General features: G+C 60.3%; 6 protein-coding genes across 6 annotated transcripts; 2 read left to right on the top strand and 4 right to left on the bottom strand.

The window, feature by feature from the left end:
• Nucleotides 1-772: 772 nt before the first annotated feature.
• HRG_03017 (kinesin motor domain-containing protein) lies at nucleotides 773-2722 on the bottom strand (the record flags this gene model as incomplete). The annotated part of the gene is made up of 2 exons (XM_044861488.1): nucleotides 773-2421; nucleotides 2542-2722. 2 exons carry the CDS (start codon nucleotides 2720-2722, stop codon nucleotides 773-775), a joined length of 1830 nt encoding a protein of 609 aa, XP_044722514.1.
• Nucleotides 2723-3917: 1195 nt separating this feature from the next.
• HRG_03016 (uncharacterized protein) lies at nucleotides 3918-4583 on the top strand (the record flags this gene model as incomplete). The annotated part of the gene is made up of 3 exons (XM_044861487.1): nucleotides 3918-4371; nucleotides 4441-4496; nucleotides 4563-4583. 3 exons carry the CDS (start codon nucleotides 3918-3920, stop codon nucleotides 4581-4583), a joined length of 531 nt encoding a protein of 176 aa, XP_044722513.1.
• Nucleotides 4584-4904: 321 nt separating this feature from the next.
• On the bottom strand, nucleotides 4905-5932 carry HRG_03015 (c2HE / c2H2 / c2HC zinc-binding finger domain-containing protein; the record flags this gene model as incomplete). The annotated part of the gene is made up of 2 exons (XM_044861486.1): nucleotides 4905-5674; nucleotides 5842-5932. The coding sequence occupies 2 exons, from the start codon at nucleotides 5930-5932 to the stop codon at nucleotides 4905-4907; spliced, it is 861 nt and encodes a 286-aa protein (XP_044722512.1).
• A 423-nt stretch (nucleotides 5933-6355) lies between these two features.
• Nucleotides 6356-10521, bottom strand: HRG_03014 (oligonucleotide/oligosaccharide-binding (OB)-fold domain-containing protein; the record flags this gene model as incomplete). The annotated part of the gene is made up of 4 exons (XM_044861485.1): nucleotides 6356-6606; nucleotides 6735-9117; nucleotides 9172-9694; nucleotides 9752-10521. The coding sequence occupies 4 exons, from the start codon at nucleotides 10519-10521 to the stop codon at nucleotides 6356-6358; spliced, it is 3927 nt and encodes a 1308-aa protein (XP_044722511.1).
• Nucleotides 10522-11719: 1198 nt separating this feature from the next.
• On the bottom strand, nucleotides 11720-13669 carry HRG_03013 (armadillo/beta-catenin-like repeat domain-containing protein; the record flags this gene model as incomplete). The annotated part of the gene is made up of 3 exons (XM_044861484.1): nucleotides 11720-12631; nucleotides 12694-13203; nucleotides 13436-13669. 3 exons carry the CDS (start codon nucleotides 13667-13669, stop codon nucleotides 11720-11722), a joined length of 1656 nt encoding a protein of 551 aa, XP_044722510.1.
• A 690-nt stretch (nucleotides 13670-14359) lies between these two features.
• Nucleotides 14360-16493, top strand: HRG_03012 (ssDNA-binding domain of telomere protection protein; the record flags this gene model as incomplete). Its single annotated transcript, XM_044861483.1, has 4 exons — nucleotides 14360-14504; nucleotides 14559-14698; nucleotides 14752-15718; nucleotides 15775-16493. The coding sequence occupies 4 exons, from the start codon at nucleotides 14360-14362 to the stop codon at nucleotides 16491-16493; spliced, it is 1971 nt and encodes a 656-aa protein (XP_044722509.1).
• Between the last annotated feature and the right edge of the window lie 197 nt (nucleotides 16494-16690).

The raw sequence follows: 16690 nt of genomic DNA, 5'->3' as shown, positions 1-16690 counted from the left end.
CCGCGCTCTTTGGATGCCAATGATTCAAGGCAGCCCGGGCTGTTGGCTGGATTGTCGCTCTGGGCCTGGGGACGAGTGACGGTGTGTTGATTGGGGCTCCTTTGTTTGAACTCGAACCAACAAACCGGCCCCGTGTTTATGCACCAGCCTGTTTCTTTCTCTTGTCCAAGCTTGAAATCCAGCGTTGGAGAAGCCGAAAGAAGCATATACCGAGAAGAAAAGCTGGAAAAGCAAAGACGACGCGTTTCACGTCCGGTCGGCGCCAATGACACCCGCGCATCTCTCTCTCTCTCTTGCGGGAGACCAGCTCAAGACGCGTCACAGTGCAAAAGTGCGGAACCCCCTCTATCTCTTCCCGGGGCCCGGCTCTGTTTCACGTCTGAGCCCCTCCTTTACCCAGCAGGGGGGTTGAATAAGATGCTCGCTTGTCCCGTGGTCGGCGCTTAGCCCGTAACGGCGGTCCCCATTCTCAATCAAAACGAGGCGACGTCATCGCCGGTCACGACCTCCCTCGCACGAATAAGGTAGACGGCGAGATGGTGCTAGACCCTGCTTGGCCGTCGTGGTGCTTGAAACAAGGCGTACTCGGGCAGTAATTGTCGACAGTCCCAGTGTCGCCGTCACGTGCATAGACAGTGTGCCCGGGCAGCATCGACAGGGCAGCATCGACAGGGCAAGCAAGAGTCATCACGTGCATAGCCGGTCTCGAGATGCCTACTCAACAACTTCAAAACACCAAAACGCCAGCGCTCCCCCCCATGCATCCACGGCTTCACACATTCTCCCTCGTCCCCAGCGGCATCCGCACGCTGTCGGCGTCCCGGAAGCGCGACAGGTCCCCGCCAATGAGCTTCCTCAGGTTGCCCATGTCCTGCAGGTACCGCTGCATCTCCTCCTGCAAATCATCCTCGCCCAGCGCCGTGCTGTCCGAGTCATAGCCTTGCTCATCGTCGCCCTCGTCGTCGCCGCCCGACTCGTATCCCGCCGCCGCCGCCTTGTCCCCCTCGCCCGGCCCACCCCGTGCGCCCTCGATGGTGCTGGCCACAGTCGGGATCGGGTTCTTGAGGCTGTCAATGGCCAGCTTGAGGTGCAGCTTGAGCGCCTCGTTCTCCGTCTGCAGCTTCTTCATCTTGCTCTCGGCCACCATGCTGCGCTCCTCCATCATGCGCTGCATCTGCGCCACCCGCTCCTGGTACGCCTCGAGCCGCTCCTCGGCCTCCTTTGCGTTCTTCTCGCGCTGCCTCGAGTCCGACACGGACAGCTGCAGCGCCCGAATCTCCTCGGCCATGGCCGCAATCTGCGCGTCCCGCTCCGCCGTCGACATCTGGTCCTGGTTGACCACGGCCCGCGTGCGGATCCGCTTGGCCTGGTCCGCGTACCGCAGCGTCGACAACGTCTCGTCGTAGTCGGCCGGCGCAATGCATGCAATCATGGCCGTCTTGCTGTTGCCCCCCAGCGAGTCCTTGAGCAGCCACGTCAGGATCGAGTCGCGGTACGGCACCACTGCCTCCTTGCGCTGCTTGCCGCCGCTCTTGGGCTGGTCTGCCAGCGCCGCAATCACGCGCCCCAGCGTCGTCAGCGACTTGTTGATGTTGCTGCCCTCGCGCAGCCGCGCCCCCGTCGCCTCGGTCGACTTGGCCCGCTCGCTGCCCGCCAGGTCCACCAGCCGGATGCGCGAGCTGCGCTCCGTCGTCTCGTCCGTCTCCATGTCGTGGTGCATCTGCCGCAGCATAATGGTGAAGACGGCGTGGCTGCGGCTGCTCGTGTCGTTCATTTTGGTGCTGGCCGTTGTGCGCGACGCGTCCCCCCTCTTCATGTAGCGCATGATCTCGTCGATGCTGCGCACCGGTACGTCCGTCAGGTCCTTGACGTAGGGCCCCTCGGTCGGCGACTCGCGGATCTTGAGATAGTGCGGCGCGGCACCCGGCACCGCGGGCACCAGCAGGTCGCGCACGTGCTCGTTGTAGACCTCAAAGTACGACACGCGCACGTTGTAGGCGACGTTGGAGTCCTCCTGCTGCGCCGCCGCGATGCGCTCAAACAGGTCCTCGCACGTGCGCGGGATCAGGCCGGGCTGGTCGGGCGTGCCCATCATGGTGTAGCTCTTGCCGGAGCCCGTCTGGCCGTAGGCAAAGATGCACGTGTGGTAGCCCTCGAAGTTGTGGTCGAGAAACTCCTCACCGAGGCTGTTGTAAACGTCTTCCTGGTGGGCGTAGTGCTTGTCGCCCACGTCGTGGCTCCAAAAGGAGCTGTCGAAAGTGAACTTTTTGTCCTCGTAGACCTTGCGCGACCTGAGGAGCTGCTTCATGTTGCTGCTGCTGCTGCTGCCATCGGCGAGGTCTTGGTCGTCGGGCGCCAGCAGCGTCGTGACTTGGGTGATGGGGTCCATGTCGATGAGGCATCGTGCCTTGCGTTGAAGTTCTGCCAAGGCGGCGGCATCAGCTCAGGTTTCTCCTCTTCTCCCCTTCTCCTCACCGTGCCAAATCGGGACAGCAGGACGAGGAAGGGGGAGCAGAGGGGAGAACAGAGGGGAGAAGGTACCTCTTTGCAAAAAGGCCCGCACGCGGACGACGACTCTGACGTTTCCTCCTCGATCCATCTTTGCGGGCAGGGTGCCATCTCGCGAGCGAAGCGAAGGCGTCGAAGCCGAGGAGCGGACGGCAGGCGGGACGGACAAGAGGTTGCTGGAGGGCCCCCCCGTGGAGCGGGCATCGAGAGCCATTGTCGTCGGGCAATGCCTGGCACTCACGGTCAGTCAGTGAGTTACAGCAGCTCAGGGATGCCGTGGGTTTCCAAGAATGCACCACATTCGTCGACATCTCCACCTCGGGTTATAACTGGGTCTGCATTGTTTACTGGCGTCATGCGCTGTTGCCAGGGTCAACAAGGGTCAATAAAGAGGCCGGCGAGCGGGAAAACAGTTCTCCGGGTGCCGCTAGGAAGCTTCTGTGGCGCCTGCAAGAACCTGATGGTGCAAAGTAGTCAGTACGTGGGGGGCACTGAGCGGAGCGGGCTAGAGTACCTGTCCGGGAAGGTACTCGATACACAGTCTCGCAGAGAACCTCTGTCTGCGGTCAGTTTACTAAGGTAGGCAAGTACCTAATGCACGGCATCGAGCGGCGGTGCCCAGGGGTGGGAGGGGGTGTTGCGGATGAACCCGCAGAAGCTCACAGAGCCAAGTGAATAATAATTTGCAATAATTAACAAAAGAAATACCAATATGCACCCGATAAATGAAGAGGAAAAAAAAGTCCGACACCACAGACGCACACCGTCACACACGAGAATAAAACCGAAGGAGACAAAGGGGAAATGGTTAGAGGAGGCGAGGGCGTCCAGGGAAGACGAGCGAGTACTGGGTACAACCGAGGTGCAGTCTATGTCGGGCAGCTGCCGAGTACAAGGCACATGACAGCCTGAAGCGAGGGCCCCGGGACCCCCACAGCGAGTGACAGAGAGCCTCCAACAGCCAATCAGAGCCGCCCGTGACCCGCCTGTGCCCGTTTGCGCGCCCGCAGGGGGCCCGAAGACGCGCAGCTCTTTGGCAGCAGGGTTTAACGCGTTCCTTGTTATTGCTTCTTGCCGCCAAAGCTCTCTGCCACCACCACCTCCGCCATCACCACCACCTCCCTCTTTCATCCCCATTTTCTCGCGTTTTCCTGCCAGGCCCTTCATCTCTGCCACACGCGCGCGCAAGAGGCCGACTGACCTCCCTAATTTCGCCTGGTATTAACGCCCTGTCCCTATTTATTTAATTAATTTTATCCTTTTTCATATCTTGCCCTCTTTCCTCTCTACAATTCGGCTGCTAACACCATCAGCCAGCAATCCAACTCGCCGACGCGACGCGTGCGTCCATCAAGCCAAGTAGCAGAAACAGAATCAGAAAAAAAGTCCTAAAGAAAAACCATCTCGTCATGGCGCGAACCAAGGAAGACGCGGCGACGAGCGAATCGACTCCTCGCCGCAGCGGACGGGCCCAGGCCGGCACCGAGGGAGGAGTCAAAAAGGCCTACGTCCCCACTGGCCGCCCGCGCGGCCGCCCCAAGAGCGACAACCCAAAGAAGACGTCGGCGTACGTCCCCACTGGCCGTCCTCGCGGCCGTCCCCCGGGCAGCGGCAAGAAAAAGGGCGCGACCAAGGCGGCCAAGGCGACGCCCGCCAGCGCCTCCAAGCCAAAGGGCACCAGCGGACCCGGCAAACGTGGGCGACCTCGCAAGTCGGATGCCGCCGCAGAGACGCCCCAGCCAAAGGGCAAGCGCGGCCGTCCGCCCAAGAAGTCGCTCGAGCCCCAGCCTGAGCCCGAGCCCGAGGCCGACGAAGTCGACAATGCTGATGGCGATGCTGCGCCTCTGTCCGACGCTGCCGATGGTGAGTCTACGTGATCCTTGCCTTGGTCTCCCTGGCTTGGCTTATGCTCAACCGTGATACCACATACAGACGCTGCCAAGCTTGACGTCGCAGGCCAGGACAATCTCGCCACGGATTCTGGAGAGGTCGGTCCATCACAATCGCCGTGGGTCTCTGGCCTCAAAAACATGTTTGGCTGATGCTGGTGGCAGGAGTCGGAGCCGCTCGAGTGACGCGCTGAGACAAGCACGCTGGCGATGGAAGTGAGGATCTGACGCGGCCTCTCCGTTTCGGTGAGAGGCAGCCGGCCGGCGCGTGCTTGGAAAGCAAGGAGCAGCAGGGGAACATGTGGATAAGGGCAAGGGTCGCATTGCCATGTCGTGCCATGTCGTGCCACGCCGGCTGGGCGCAGGCGAGCTACTCAGGCACGGCGCAGGTGTGCTCAAGGGAGTTTTTAGGGCGGTACTGGGCTAGTCTTTACATCTCGGGCGAACGTGGCCGATATACCTCACGCTGTACACTACAAAACCATACCGGTTCTCTTCGTTCTGACCTCAGATGCGCTTCCACGCCTCAAACTCGACGTCGAGATGCTCCTTGAAGCGCTTGAACTGGTTACCAAAGGTCTTGCCGCAGCGCCAGCACCGGAGGTCCCTGCGCAGGTAGCCCATGGCGCCGGGGTCGCGGCGCGGGTCGTCGTCGGCGAGGGGGAAGTCGGCCACATCGACGAAGAAGGGCGTGGCAAACGAGTTGTAGTGCTTGCGGTGGCGCAGGGCGGGCGAGTGCATGTCGCGCGACAGCACATGGATGTGTAGGTGGCGCATGCTGGGCACGGCGTGGACGCCGCAGACGACGTCGGCGGCCCAGTCGCGGCCGGGGGGAAGCGCGGGCGGCCCTGACGACGGCGACGGCGACTCGGGCGCAGCGGAGCCGTCGAGGACAGCCTGGCGGGCGGCGTCGGAGGCGCTGTGGCAGCCAAGGCGGCGGCGCAGCTCGGCGGCGACGAGCACCCTGAGGGAGTCGACCTGGGCGCGGACGGCGGCGAGCAGGGCCGGGTCGGCGAGGGCGTCGAAGGGGTGGCGCAGGACGCAGGCCGGGTCGCGCGGGAGCAGCAGCGCGTGGACGGTGGCCTTGGGGTAGCGGTCGCGGATGGCGACGAAGGCGGCGTCGTGGCGGATGACGACCGAGGCCGGCAGCGAGGCCGGGTCGGCGAGGTAGGCGCCCAGGCCCATGCGGTCCTTGGGGGGCGCGGGCGCTGCCGCTGTCGAGGACGGGGGGGGTGCGGACGCGGCCGCCTTTTTCTTGGGGGCCATGAGTTTCGTGACTGGTGGTTGGGGGGGCGCGGGAGGGTTAGGTTCGGACGGTGGAGAGCTGGTCTGGCTCGAGGAGACGGACGTGTTTTCTTCTTTTCCGCTTCACGTCACGAACGACGTTGCGGGGGAGGGACGAGGGAGTTGAAGCCGGGGAGGGGGGGATCTGGGTTCTTCCTACAAGCATTGGCAGGAGGGCCCCGCGGCGCCTCATCGTCGTCGTCGTGCCTGGCCGTCGCCTCGGGCTCTGTGTCCGTCGATGCGCCGTCCATGATGGAGCCGTTTGGGTGTGCTGTTGCTGGCGAAGCTGGGTGGGACGTGGAACGAGGCTGGAGTGGATGGCGGGGTCTGGTGACTTTATAAATCTACGAAGCAAGCGGTGGGGGCTTTACGCTTGACCAACTAGAAAGACCTGCAAGCTTGTCTCTCATCAGCATCCATTGCCGGGCGACGACGCCTCGGATGGGACCTTGACGCAGAGCGGACCCTCCTGGCAAGGGAACTCAGGATTTGAAGCCTGCCATGGTAGACAAGACAGACAGCATGCCGTTCCCAGGCCCAGGCCGAAATAGAAAACGAAAGCCGGTCAAAGACGCCCGGCCAGTGTATCCGCATATATATATATATATATATACATATGCTCCTTACCCCTGTGCCTCATCCTCATCGCATATCCACAACCAAGCCCTCCAAACTCACGCATCCAACCCGTTGAGCTCAATCAGCCGCCGCACCATGCCAATCACTTCGTCGCGGCCCAGGTCGAGCCCCGGGTTCTCCACCTTGCGCACAATCACCGCGTCCACCATGCCCCTCAGCCTCGCCACCAGCACCCCGATGCGCGCCCACCCGCGGAGCCTGATCCACCCGTCCACCAGCAGCCCGCGCCCGAGCGTGTCCAGCTCGATGGAGCCGCAGAAGAGCAGCAGCGCAAACACGTTGAGAGCTGCCCGCCCGAGGTCAGTGTCAGCTGTTGCAACTCCCCGTCGAACCAAAAGGGGGGAGGGAAAGGGGGGTAGGGGAAGGGGGACCGCCGTCAAAAAAAGCAGCCAGAGGAGGGAAGAGAGAACTCACGGGTAAGATCTCGGATGAAAATCTTGCTCGTCGAAATGATGCTAAAGTACGACATGTACGCCGCGTTGTCCGAGAACCCCTGGCTGCCAAACAGCGTGCTGCTCGGGTGGATGAAGACACGCCCGTTCTCCTGGTTAAAGTACTTGATGGCCCTCGCCTCAGGGTCCAGCTCAACGGCCCCCGACATGGAGCTCGCGTACTTGCGGTCCGGGAACTGGATCCTCGCAATCTGCGGCGTAAAGGCGGCCGCCAGCAGCGCCCGCAGCAGCCGCGGGTCCCGCGACGACACCGCGCCGCCGCCCGCCGCCTTGCCGGGCTCCACGATGCCCGCCTCGGACAGCGCCGTGTAGTATTGCGCCCGCGTGTTGGCAATGTCGGACAGGGTGTGGAAAGACAGGAAGCTTTCGTCGCACAGAGACCGTATCTGCCGCTGGGGCACCCCGTCCTTGACCATTGCATCCCACTGCTGAAACGCCGCAAGGTCCGTGATGAGGTCTCCGTCTCCCGTCGAGAATCGCATCCGCGCCTCCCTCGCCTCCTCCCGCTTCTCCTGCGGCGCCATGAACGGGCTCCTCGTGCTCAGGATGGCCGACATGGTCACGCAGTCGTCCAGGCACCCCAGGATTGCCCCCAGCACCATCAGCTTGCCGCACCGCAAGTCCGCCGGCAGCATGGCCAGCTGCTGGCCCATGGCCGTCAGCTCCTCTCCGTCCAGGGCCCCCATTCGCCGGAGAAGCCTCATGGCGCCCTCGATGGCTTGTGCATCGGGGGCCGTCGGGGATCGCCCCAGGAACGTCGCCACGTCCCGCATGCCCATGGCGCGAACCGAGAGGCACAGCTGCTCGAGTGGCACCCGCCGGATCTCGGGCTCGGGCCGCTCCGCCATTTGCTGCTCGAGGTTCTGCGTGTAGAGCTTGTAGCATTTGCCTTCCTGGACTCGCCCCGCGCGCCCGCGCCGCTGCTTGCAGGCCGCCCGAGATGCCCACGTTTCCTCGAGCTTCCGCATGTTGTTCTGAGCATCGAAGCTGGTCTCCTTGACCTTTCCACTGTCAATCACAACCACAATGTCGTCAATGGTGATGGACGTTTCCGCAACATTGGTCGCCACCACGACCTTGCGCTTGCCAGGCGGCGGGCTGGCAAACACCTTTTTCTGCTCACGCGTCTCCAGTGATGCGTGGAGAGGGAGGACATGGAGCGATCTCATCTCCCGCAACCTACTGCAGGCGTGGTTGATTTCCCCCACGCCCGGAAGGAAAATCAGGATGCCCCCCGACCTCTTCTCGTCCGAGAGCTCCCAGTCGACTGCCTGGACCGCCTCCACCAGCAGGTTGTAGTTGATGCGATGGCCCAGCTTTTGGATGACCCGGCCCATTGTGTCGTCGGTAATGAAGCCCTTGTCGCCCGCCTCGGCGTTGAAGCCCGTCATGCGAATCACGTCGTCCAGGTAGTACTCGTCCACTGGGAATGTCCTGCCGGCAATCTCGACAGTCCCGACGCTCAGGCCTTCCGAGGCAAAGTAGTACTTGAAGGTTGCCGCATCCAGCGTGGCGGACATGAGGATGAGCTTCAGCATGCCCCTCTGCGTCTTCATGACTTCGCGTATCAAGTTGAGGAGAAAGTCCGTGTCGAGGCTTCTCTCGTGAACCTCGTCAATGACGACATGGCTGACATCGGCCAATGCCGTCGCCACGTCCTCGACGTTGCCGCCAGACGTCTGGAGACGCCTCAGCAAGACGCCTGTCGTGACAAATGTGATTCTCGTGTCCTTGGACCGGCGAGACTCCCCGCGAATGGCGTATCCCACCTCTCCTCCCACGCGCGTGCACCGCTCCTCGGCCACTCGATCTGCCAGGCCGAGCGCCGAGATACGGCGAGGCTGAGTGACAATCATGTTTGCGGCCCCGCCAAGGCCGTCCCCATACAAGTCGTCTAAGATGAACTGCACCGACTGCGTCGATTTGCCCGAGCCCGTCTCGCCGCTGATGATGGTGACGTGATTCTCCTTGACCGTTCCAACGATGTCATTGCGCATTTGCCACGCAGGCAACCGCCGGCGTTTAGACTCCATGTCTCGCCAAGCTGGAGCTTGCTGTCGCCTCAGCCATCCTTCCCTGCTCTGGGCATCGGGGATCCAATCGATCGTCTTGGCCGGCTTGCGCCTGCTCTCCGCACTCTTTGCTGCCGGCACGGGGCAGTTTTCGGAAGCCGTTGAAGAAACAGCAGAGATATCCACCAATTTCCCCGGGTTGTCAATGATGCCGTTGATGTTTTGCTGTATCCAGTCCATGATGAGATACATCTTCATGGGCTCGTCTTGTAACAACTCTTGCTGGTACGCCAGGGCCTTTTTGACGATGCTCAGTCTGATGTAGGACGGCAGCTTCGCGATGACGGCCAGAATCAAGCGCTTAGGGTAGCTCGACGGCCTCCTGACCTGTAAATAAGTCTCCACCTCTCCTTGCTTGGGATTCTGGGCGTTCGTGACTGCTTCCAGGCGTATCCGAATCACCTGGTCATCTTGGCGCCGAAAGTTGTCGCCAAACATGGACTCGAGGCTTGCCACCTCCTCCTCCCATTGCTCTTCTGGCGTCCCCATGTCCAAGAACCCACCAGATCCAGTGTCGTCGGGGGATGCAGTTGGAAAGAGCATTTCTTGCAATGCCTCGGCTGCCTTCCCCTCGTCGCCGCCGTTGCTGTCAAGAACCCGCGCGCAGAGCTCAAGGGAGTATCCGGGCTCCGAGAGCGACTTGATGATGCCCTCTCTCCTCAAGTTTGTGGCGCCGACAGATATGCCGGCCGAATAGCTCTCTGGCATGGCCCACTGCGGGAGATCATCCTCGGGGACGTGGATGAGGAGCCATTCCAAGGTTTCCTCTCGGTCCTTGCAGTACTCGACGGCTTCCTCAACGTGGCTGCGTCGGAAGCCTATCTTGGCAAGGTCGGCCACGGCGGCATCCCTTTGAGCCCGGGACATGCGTATACCATGCGGGTTCCAGGAAATGCCACTCCGCAACAGCGCTTCGAGCTGAACCCGAGTCTGCCTGCCCATCTCGACCTTTGGCGCCGCCGTCCACCCTTTCATGGGGTTTGATGCTGCTCCAGAGCCGGCACTGTTCATCAGGACCAGCCCAGACGCGCCGGGCATCTCCTTGGCCCTGGCCTTGGCCGCCTCGGCCTCTTTCCTCTTCTTGTCGGCCGCCGCTTTGGCTTCCTGCCGCTCCAGCAACGTCTTGAAAGGATCAGCATCGTACATCCATCCCTTGCCCTCCTTGACGTCTAGCGCTTTCAGGGCCTGGAACTCTTTCCACAGCGACTTGTGATCTGGCGGGAGCACGGTGTGCTTGTTCTGCATGCTGCAGACTCGAAACAGGGCATATGTTGCCGCTGCGTGCTTGGCCTCGAGCGCCGTGTCTCTCAAGAGGAGATGCTTGTGGCTTTGGGGAATCTTGAAGGGGTCCAGTCTGATGTGCTGCTGTGTCTTGACATCCTTTGCGCCCAAGGTGACCCAGACCGAGAAGCCCTCGGAAGTCTTTCTCGTGTCATAGTCGGGCTTGTCCCACCGTTGTTTCTGACAGTACTCGCTCAGTAGGTTGACGGGCAGCTTTCCGGTCCAGGATGAGCCCCCGATGATTTGCTTGACCGTGGGCTTGGGAGGCCCGGCCGAAGGCACCACAGGGGGCGGCGCTTCCGTCTTCTGACCCTTTTTGCCCTTGGTGCCATCTTTGGAGGGATTCGACGGGCCTGGGGCAGGCTTGTCGGCCTTGTCCTTGGCCTTCTTCACCATGGCAACGACCTTCGCAGGGCACTTTTGCGCCTCTATTTTATCATGAGATTGCCCGGCCTCGGGATAACGCAGACGTCGCGACAGGTGAGCTCCGTTGTGGGGGAAAACTCGGCGCACGAATCGCACTGTATTCTACGCGGCGAACAGGACTAATAGTACAGTTTTTGGCACAGTGTCAATTGCGCCGGCCTACACCTTGCAGAGCAGCCGTGCGCGTCACAGGTTGTCGTCGGCTGAAATCCGGCTACGCAACCCCTACAGCGAATTACGCCGAAGCCTTTGGCTCTTACCTTCCTGGGCATTGCACTGTAAATGCTTTACCTACCAAGCACTTCGCAGAGGCACGCCGAAAGGGGAGCCGAGCATTTGTGGCCTGGGCAGAAGACAGCGCACAAGGACCATCGTTGCCCATCACGGCAGAGCAGACTGATTCAAGCCAACCACATGCCGCGCGACTTCCCGTGCATGCAGCTCTGGATGGTCGACTGTATGTTGGCCATCTTACTCATCTCCCTCAATCAAATCACTACCAACCGAACCGGGCCATTTCACTTGACCTCATTTCAGAGCCAAAGGGCCAAAATGTCTCGTTTGCACTACGTCGCTCTTTTAATCATGATATGCAAACCACTTGGCCGCCATATCAGTCACGACGTGACGCCTTCCATTGTCGAAGCGAGGTGCACTAGCACCAGCCTCTGTCGAATCCCTGGTTCGACGACGCCGACCTGACAATTCCATGCCAGCCGTCCAGAGTCCCACCAACCCCGTCATGCCACATGTGCATCTCATCCGCCAACCACATGGGGGGGCACGGCTCTCCCCAATGCGCCTGTCTGACGAATCCACGTCCCTCCACAACCTCATCTCTCATCCTCTGCGTGCTAGGCTGGAGCTTTCAAGCTACCAAAGGGCCTACATATCCTGCGACTTCTCGCTCATATTCGTGCAACTTCTTCATGCCAAGTGCAAGACAGGGGTCTGTGGTGGTGATGTCAGGGGAGGGGAAGGGGAAGGGGGGGATGGGTACAATGCAGAGTCCAGCTAAAGCTAGGTATGCTGCGACGAGGGTGTTGTGACTGGACAAGGGATGTTGTTACGGGGGAGTCATGATTAAGCTCGATGCAAGCATCCGCACCGCGCCAGCCGCGGCCGTCGGCACCGATGTATTGCCAGTCGGGAAAGGGACATAGAGTCCCTACATGTCCATCGAGTCGCCTCCGTTGGCAAAGTTGAAGCCGCCCGACTGGGCTGGGCCGTTGGTCCCGAAGCCAAACGTGCCGTTGGGTCCCGCCGGCTGGGCCATGCCCTCGTCGGCATTTTCAACCTCGTCCGAAAAGTACTTCTCGATGATGTGGTACGACTTGACGTAGATCTCCTCATTTGCGTTGTTCTGGCATTCGTGGATCTTCTCCATGCCTCCGCACTCCTCAATGAAAAGTGCATAGCGGTTGATGGATTCAGCATTGTCGCCGGCGGCCTGCTTGTCCAGGTCGCCAATCTTGAGGATGTTCTCGAGGCCATCGAGGGCAACCTGAATGATCTTGTTGTCGGGGCACGAGAGGAGATCGCACAAAGGCTTGATGCAGCCCTGCGAGACCAGGTAACGGATCTGCTCTGGCTTCTGGAGACCGCCAGAGGTGGCGTTGCTTATGGCCCAGCAGGCTTCTTTGCGCGTCTTGAGGTCGCCATTTTGGAGGAGGTGGATGAGAGGAGGGATGATGTTGGCATCGACGACGGACTGGATCTGAGACGAATTACCAGCGGTAATGTTAGAGATGGTCCAGCATGCCTCCTTGCGGATGCCATCCTTGGTGGAGCTCAGGAGAGACAAGAGGCAAGGCAGCGCGCCGCAGTTGATAATAACCTGAGTCTGGACGTCGTCGCCAGTCACAATGTTGCCTACAGACCGCAGAGCAGGAGTCTGGACCGAGGTGGAGGCGTGCATGAGCAGCTCAACCAGCCTGCGCGGGATGCCGGCTTCAATCACGGCCTGGATCTTGTCGTTGGAGCCGTCCGACAGATAGGAAATGGCCCAGCAGGCATCAATCAGGACTTCGTCATCCAGCGAGTAGACGAGCTTGGAGAGGACGGGGAGAGCAGGGGCAATCTACATGGCAAGGGGGGTCAGCATGCATTCACCAGCAGGCGGGGCCTGAGGGGCAAGCATACCGTGTTCCAATCAGGCTGCGGCGTCTTGCCACGACAAAAGTTGCTTAAGGTCCATGTGGCGTTGCGCAACATGCTCAGCTTGCGGCTATCGCCGAGAAGGTTCAGCAGCGGCTTCAGGGCGCCACAGCTGAGCACGTAGTCGCGGCAGTGAGGGCTGTCGCCGGCAATGTTGCCGAGGGCCCAGACGGCCTGTTCGCGCACATCAGGCTCGGGGCTGGCCAGGAGCTCGACGAAGATGGGGACGGCGCCGGCTTCAATGACGACCTGGGTCTGGGTGGCCGAGCCCGAGGCGATGTTGGTCAGGGCCCAAGCAGCCTCAAACTGCACCAGAGTGTGCGGGGAGCGCAGGAACTCGACAAATCGGCTGACGACGCCCGTCTTGATGACCTCTTCGATGGGCGGGTTCCGCTCCTTGGACAGCAGTTTCCGGAACTTGGTGGTGGCTTGGATCTGCAGGTCGATTTGCTCCGAAAAGACGCCCTGGACCATCTGAGGGAGGTCCTCGTTCAACTAGACACATGACGAGTTAGTCGGCGCGATGCCCAAGAAATGATCAGGAGAGTCGAGGCGATCATGCTGCAGCGGGGTGCAGTCGAGAGTGTGGGGTCAAAGCAACAATGCCCGCCTCCCCCACATTGCGCTCGACGCACACCTACGACAAATGTTTGCTGGCGTCGCAGCAAAGGCAAACCAGAGAGGGGGGGGGGATGAAAAGGATCAAGCAAACAAAGGCCATGCGTACCTGCGATTCCGTGGGAGCCGACTCATCGTCGCTGTCGGGTGCAGCCCCGAGCGAGGCTCCAGGTCGGTTCTCGCCAGTGCCAATACCTCGTCGCTTGGCCAAGTTCTCCTCGCGCTTTGCCTTGCGGATCTCAACCTGCTGCTCCTCACGGCGACGACGGAGCTCCTCAGGTTTGAAGGTGTTCTTGGCCTTGAACTGTGTCCGGCGATGTTCGGGGATATATCGCTCGGCCATGGTGTCGGCTGGTGGTTTTTTTTCCTTGGGGTTTTTTTTTGGCTTGGGCTGCAAGCGGTGGTGGGCAGGCAAACGGCGCCAGGCGCTGTGCGGGGGCTTGTTGACGGAGGATTTGTTGCGGCCAATCCAGGAGCCACTGGACAAGGCGATATACGCTCAGCTCACAAGGCGTCCCTGTTGTTGTGCGGTCTGTCTTCAGGGGAAGCGTGCGGGACGTGGTGCTGACGGAGAAAAAAAAGTTGGAGGGTGAGGAGGGATAACTCTGGCGGCTGTCGAGGCGTTGCCGGAGAGGCAGAGAAGCTGCTACCGCTTTGGTGCCAAAACTGGGGTCTTTCTGCCTGAGGCACACTGGCTGCACGGTGGGATGCTGCGACAAACACCGGCTACTCGTCGGCCAGACTGAAAGCCTGCGACCCCGCAGGTGCTTTTTGCTAGCAGCCCTACTGTAGAGTTTCGGGCAGGGCCCGCGCGCGTTGCACGTGACTGCTAGACCTTTTGGCGTATGTCACGGCAGCTCCCTTGCAGATTCACGTGCTGTCGTGAATGACATGCGGCTAAGACGAGACGCGGTCGCCAAGCTGCCTTTACGCGTCGTCTTTGACCGACGATGCCGCCCGCGAGGCAACGGGCACAGCTCAACCAAACAGTCTCCGAGGCACATCCGCACTCAGCCTGCCCACGGCAGCCGGAATGGCTCAACTTACAGGCTGCAAGCTGCCCTCGGGCTACGTCGCCGTGCGCGATATTCTTGACGGCAAGTTCGCCGTGGGATCCAGAGTCAGCGTTGTTGGACTCGTGACAGACTTCAGGGCCCCGATTCCAACCAGAGGAACAGGTGAGGAGCTGGCACGCTTGTGCCCTAGATCTAGATGTGTTCTAACAATCTCAGATTGGAAATGCCAGATGCGATTCTACGATCAGTCCGTCGAGGACGACGACAACGAGTCGCTTCTGGTGAATATCTTCCGGCCCGAGAGCGACATGCCCGATGCGAGCTGCGGTGACGTAGTTGCCATTCTCGCTGCCAAAGTACGTGCTTCTCTGCCTGAGTCTCCGGAAGCTAACAAGCCTGTTAACCTTAGGTGCAAAGGTTTCGCTCCGAGTACTTTTCCTTGTGCACTCACCTTGCCACTGTGATCCATGTCTACGAGACCAGTAAGATTCCCAAACCTCCAAGGGACGCGACCTCTGCCTTGCGCCCGTCCAACGCGAAAGAGGCGCCAAGTCGAGCTCAGGGCGAGTTCGTCTCTGTCCTCCATGACTCCATCAACAAGACCAGACTTCCTTCCGATTCGCGGTTTGAATCCATGAAGGAAATGTCCGTCAATGTCAACAAAAAGCTCTGCGCGCTTCAAGACGTGTGGGATGGTAGATTCGCCGATGTCATCGCGCAAATCGTCAGGGATCCGTACGACTTGGTCGACAAAATATGTCTTTGGATATCCGACTACACGGAGAACCCGTCCTTCTTTCACTTTTCGTACACAGGCAACGACGGCCAAACAGGAGATCCTTATGGCTACGGGGCCAATTTCTCGGATGGCACAAAGAACGAGTGGGCAGGTCCATTTGGGAAGCGAAGCATGCAAGTGACATGCTTCGATCCGCATGCCTCAGTAATTCGCAGTAGCGGCCTATCCAATGGATCGTGGATACTTTTGCGCAATTTGCAAATCAAATTGGGGCGCAACGGCTCAAACCTAGAAGGCTACCTGCGGGAGGATCGCTCAGCTCAGGGGCCCAAGATCAATGTGACGCGCCTAGACCCGACTCAAGATCCCGAAGGGATCAGTCCGCTGTTCAAGGATGCGATTCGTCGCAAGCGAGACTACGAAAGGAGTAAAAAGGATCAGCTCAAGGAGATCACCGAGGCAGCCCTGGCAGGACAGAAACGGAGAGCCGACATGGGACCGGATAGCGAGCCAAAGAAAAGAAAAAAGAACAAAAACAAGAGGAAGAAGAAGCGCCAGAACTCGGACGCATTACAGGGGGCGCAGGAGGGAGAGCCAGAAGGCACCCTCGTCTCGGTGCCAGACATGAACACGCAAGGTAAGCTGACCCCCTCAACGTCCCCTCACAGCTGGGACCCGGCGCTGACTAGACAGTGAAATGCGAAAACGAGAACAAGCCTCTGAGCCTCATCGCGGATATCTTGGAGCCCGTGCATCATGAAACGACCGTTGACGGGGAGGCTGTCAAGCTACAACTACCATTCGTCAACGCCAAGTACCGCAGCAACGTGCGTGTGGTCGACTTCATGCCCTCCCACTTAGAGGACTTTTCCCGCCCCAGGAAGGTCTCGGAGTACGACAGCCTCTCAGACCACGAGTCCGAGTCCGAGTCGGAAGCAGAGGCGACGACCTCGGCGGCCACCACGGCCTGGGAATGGCGCTTCTACCTGGAACTGGAGGATGCAGTTGTCAGGCCCGGACAGCAGAAGAAGAGGTTCTGGGTCCTTGTGGACAACCAGGCCGCGCAGTGCCTGATGGACTTGGACGCCTCAGACCTAAGGCGCAACCACGAAGACCTCGAGGCGCTGCGCAGCCGGCTGTTCATCTTGTGGGGAGAGCTCGAGGAGCACAAAGCGCGAGCGGAGAAGCTAGCTGCAGAGAGCACCCATAACCGGCCTCCGGACGACAGCGACGACGACAAGCGCCGGGCTGCCAAGACGACGCGGACCTCAGCGAACCGCCCCTTTTCGTGCTGCATCCGCCAGTACGGCGTCAAGATGGCCGAGCCCGACAGGCGGAAGGCCGATGCAGGCGACGGGAGGCGGTGGCAGAGGATGTTTGGGTTGTTTGGCACCCGGGTGGCGACGATGTAAAGACTCAGGGCTCAAAGCGGGAGTTTTGTCTTTGTTGGTTTCGATATATACCCCCCAAACACACAAAATGAAGCTTTTTTTTGCTTAGACACGGGCGATACACGCATCATGGCAACCTGATCAATTGATAATTGATGACGCTGCCAGACATAATCAACGCCGGGCCTGCGTGATGTTACCACCGGCCTACTTGCTCC

This window comes from Hirsutella rhossiliensis (genome assembly GCF_020360975.1).
Source record: "Hirsutella rhossiliensis strain HR02 chromosome Unknown scaffold00003, whole genome shotgun sequence".
NCBI classification, from domain to species: domain Eukaryota; kingdom Fungi; phylum Ascomycota; class Sordariomycetes; order Hypocreales; family Ophiocordycipitaceae; genus Hirsutella; species Hirsutella rhossiliensis.
The sequence above is the reverse complement of the archived record's forward strand: the minus strand, read 5'-3'. Positions and strand labels throughout refer to the sequence as shown.